Source organism: Temnothorax curvispinosus, unplaced genomic scaffold (assembly GCF_003070985.1).
Source record: "Temnothorax curvispinosus isolate PA1 unplaced genomic scaffold, ASM307098v1 QBEX01006533.1, whole genome shotgun sequence".
Classification (NCBI taxonomy): domain Eukaryota; kingdom Metazoa; phylum Arthropoda; class Insecta; order Hymenoptera; family Formicidae; genus Temnothorax; species Temnothorax curvispinosus.
Genome location: NW_020216313.1, coordinates 1 through 2461, shown reverse-complemented (window position 1 = coordinate 2461; position 2461 = coordinate 1). Strand labels below are relative to the sequence as shown.

Sequence of the window (2461 nt, the reverse complement as noted above, 5' to 3'; positions counted from 1 at the left end):
CAGCCCTACTCGAGGCGCTGTATGTGGATGACGTCGTGACAAGCGTTCGGACGGTGGAACAGGCTCGCGCACTCCGCGACCAATTGCTATCGCTTCTCCGAAGCGCCGGCTTCGAACTTCGAAAGTGGTCGAGCAGCCATCCTGCCGCGCTGGAGGGCCTCGACCCGCAGTTATGTAGCCAATCGATGTTAGATTTCGAGTCAAGCGAGGATCAATCTCAGAAGATATTGGGCCTTCGGTGGCACTCACGATCTGACAGTTTCGGGTTTCAAGTCAACGCGTTGGATCGTGAGTGCACCAAACGCACTATACTGTCGGAAGTGGCGCGCATATTCGACCCCCTGGGTTTTCTGGCCCCACTCACCTTTACCGCGAAGTGCTTAATTCAGCGGCTGTGGACCCTCAAGTTAGATTGGGACGATGAGCCTCCGATGGACATTCGGCGCAGTTGGAGTCGTTTCCAGACGGAGCTCGGCGTGTTATCTTCCCTTCGCGTTCCTCGCGCGTTTAACTCGTGCCATGTAGATCGCTGCGAACTCCACGGGTTCTGCGATGCCAGCGAGCTGGGGTACGAAGCCGTGATTTATCTGCGAATCGTTACGCGCGACGGCGTCGGGGTCCGATTACTGTGCGCCAAGTCTAAGGTCGCCCCGCTTCGCCCCCTCACCATTCCCCGTCTGGAGCTCTGCGCGGCTCTGCTCTTGTCTAAATTAATCGCGTACGTCCGGCGCACCCTCCGCGGACACCTTGACATTGACGACGAGTATGCTTGGACGGATTCCGAGGTCGCCCGGGCCTGGATCCGCTCAGCACCACAACGGTGGAAGACCTTCGTTAGAAATCGCGTTGCCCTCATTCAGGACAACGTGCCGGTATCAGCTTGGGGTCACGTCGACACGGAGTCCAATCCGGCGGATCACTGCTCCCGCGGGCTTTATCCTCGCGATCTGGTGGCCTGTTCGATGTGGTGGGCAGGCCCTGAGTGGCTTGTTCGCTTCGAACCCCGAGTTGAGCCGTCCCACGATTCGGAAACCCCTCCGATCGAGGAGGAGAAACTCGTATCGCTCGTGGCGCTCGAGCCGCCTGACGCGGTACATTCATTGCTCGAAAGATTCTCATCAATCGAGAAAATTGGCCGAATTATAGCATACATTCTCAGGTTTGTACATCACTTCCGTGCAAAATCTGCTCCTACGACTTTGGCCATAGATCAGCTCGAACTGCATTCCGCGTTACTACTCGTTGTGAAGAGTGTACAGGCGGATGCTTTCCGCGATGAGATCAATCGTCTTCAAAGCGGGAGAAGGCTCCCCAAGCCCTTTCGCAAACTCGCTCCCTTCCTTGATCCGGTGGGTATTCTCAGGGTGGGCGGCAGGCTCGCAAAATCCGGATTGACATTCGAGAACAAGCACCCTGCCTTACTGCCCTGTAAACATAGACTCACAGATCTCGTTATCGAACACGTGCACCGCACGAACATGCACCCTGGTCGGCGCACGCTGCAATACCTGCTCACGCAACATTATTGGGTCCTCGGGGTGCATCGCGCTATACAACGCGTACTCTCGAGATGTCATCAATGTTTCCGCGTAAAGCCACACACCTCTCAGCCCCTCATGGCGGAACTACCGGCCGATAGGGTCCGACAGGCCAAGCCATTTTCGATCAGCGGCGTGGATTTCGCGGGACCGTTCAACATAGTCACGCGACGAGCCCGGGGGGTCTCCTCCGTCAAAGTGTACGCGTGCCTTTTCGTATGCTTTTCGGTTAAGGCGGTGCACCTGGAAGCCGCCTTCTCGTTGTCCACCGACTCCTTCCTCGCTGCGCTGCGACGCTTTGTGGCCCGACGCGGACGCTGCTCGCTTCTCTACAGCGACTGCGGAACGAATTTTGTAGGGGCCGCACGGGAACTAGAAAGCCGCATGGGCCTCGCAGCGGAGCGAGAGAAGATCAAGTGGTCCTTTAATCCTCCCTCCGCGCCCCACTTCGGGGGCCTCTGGGAGGCGGGAGTCAAGACCTTTAAAACCCACCTGCGGCGGACCGTGGGTGATCAAGTCCTCTCAATAGAGGAGTTCACGACGGTCCTCGCGCAGGTCGAGGCCGTCCTGAACTCCAGACCCCTCTGCCCGATGAGCGCCGACCCTGCCGACCTCGAAGTCCTATCGCCGGGTCACTTCCTCACGATGGAACCGCTCGTCTCCGTTCCCACTCAAGACGTGACCCCGTTACCGATGAATCGGCTGAGTCGGTGGCAACTCGTCCAACGAATACACCAAGACTTCTGGAGGCGCTGGCATCAGGAGTATCTCCATACGCTGCAACAGCGTCCCAAATGGTGGACCTCAGTCAACCCGCTCGGTGTCGGTGCGTTAGTCCTCCTCAAGGACGCCAACATGCCTCCTCTGCGTTGGAGGCGAGGACGAGTGGAGGCGCTGCATCCGGGCAGCGACGGCGTCCCGCG

At 58.4% G+C, this 2461-nt stretch overlaps 1 protein-coding gene across 1 annotated transcript in view; it reads left to right on the top strand.

Annotated features, from left to right (window-relative positions):
• Positions 1–2364, top strand: part of LOC112455941 — a gene marked incomplete at its 3' end in the record, with an annotated part of 4738 nt that extends 2374 nt beyond the window's left edge. The window contains exon 2 of the mRNA XM_025018164.1: positions 4–2364. Within this exon, the coding sequence (XP_024873932.1) occupies positions 4–2364 (2361 nt within the window). The remainder of the gene's footprint in view (positions 1–3) is intronic.
• Between the last annotated feature and the right edge of the window lie 97 nt (positions 2365–2461).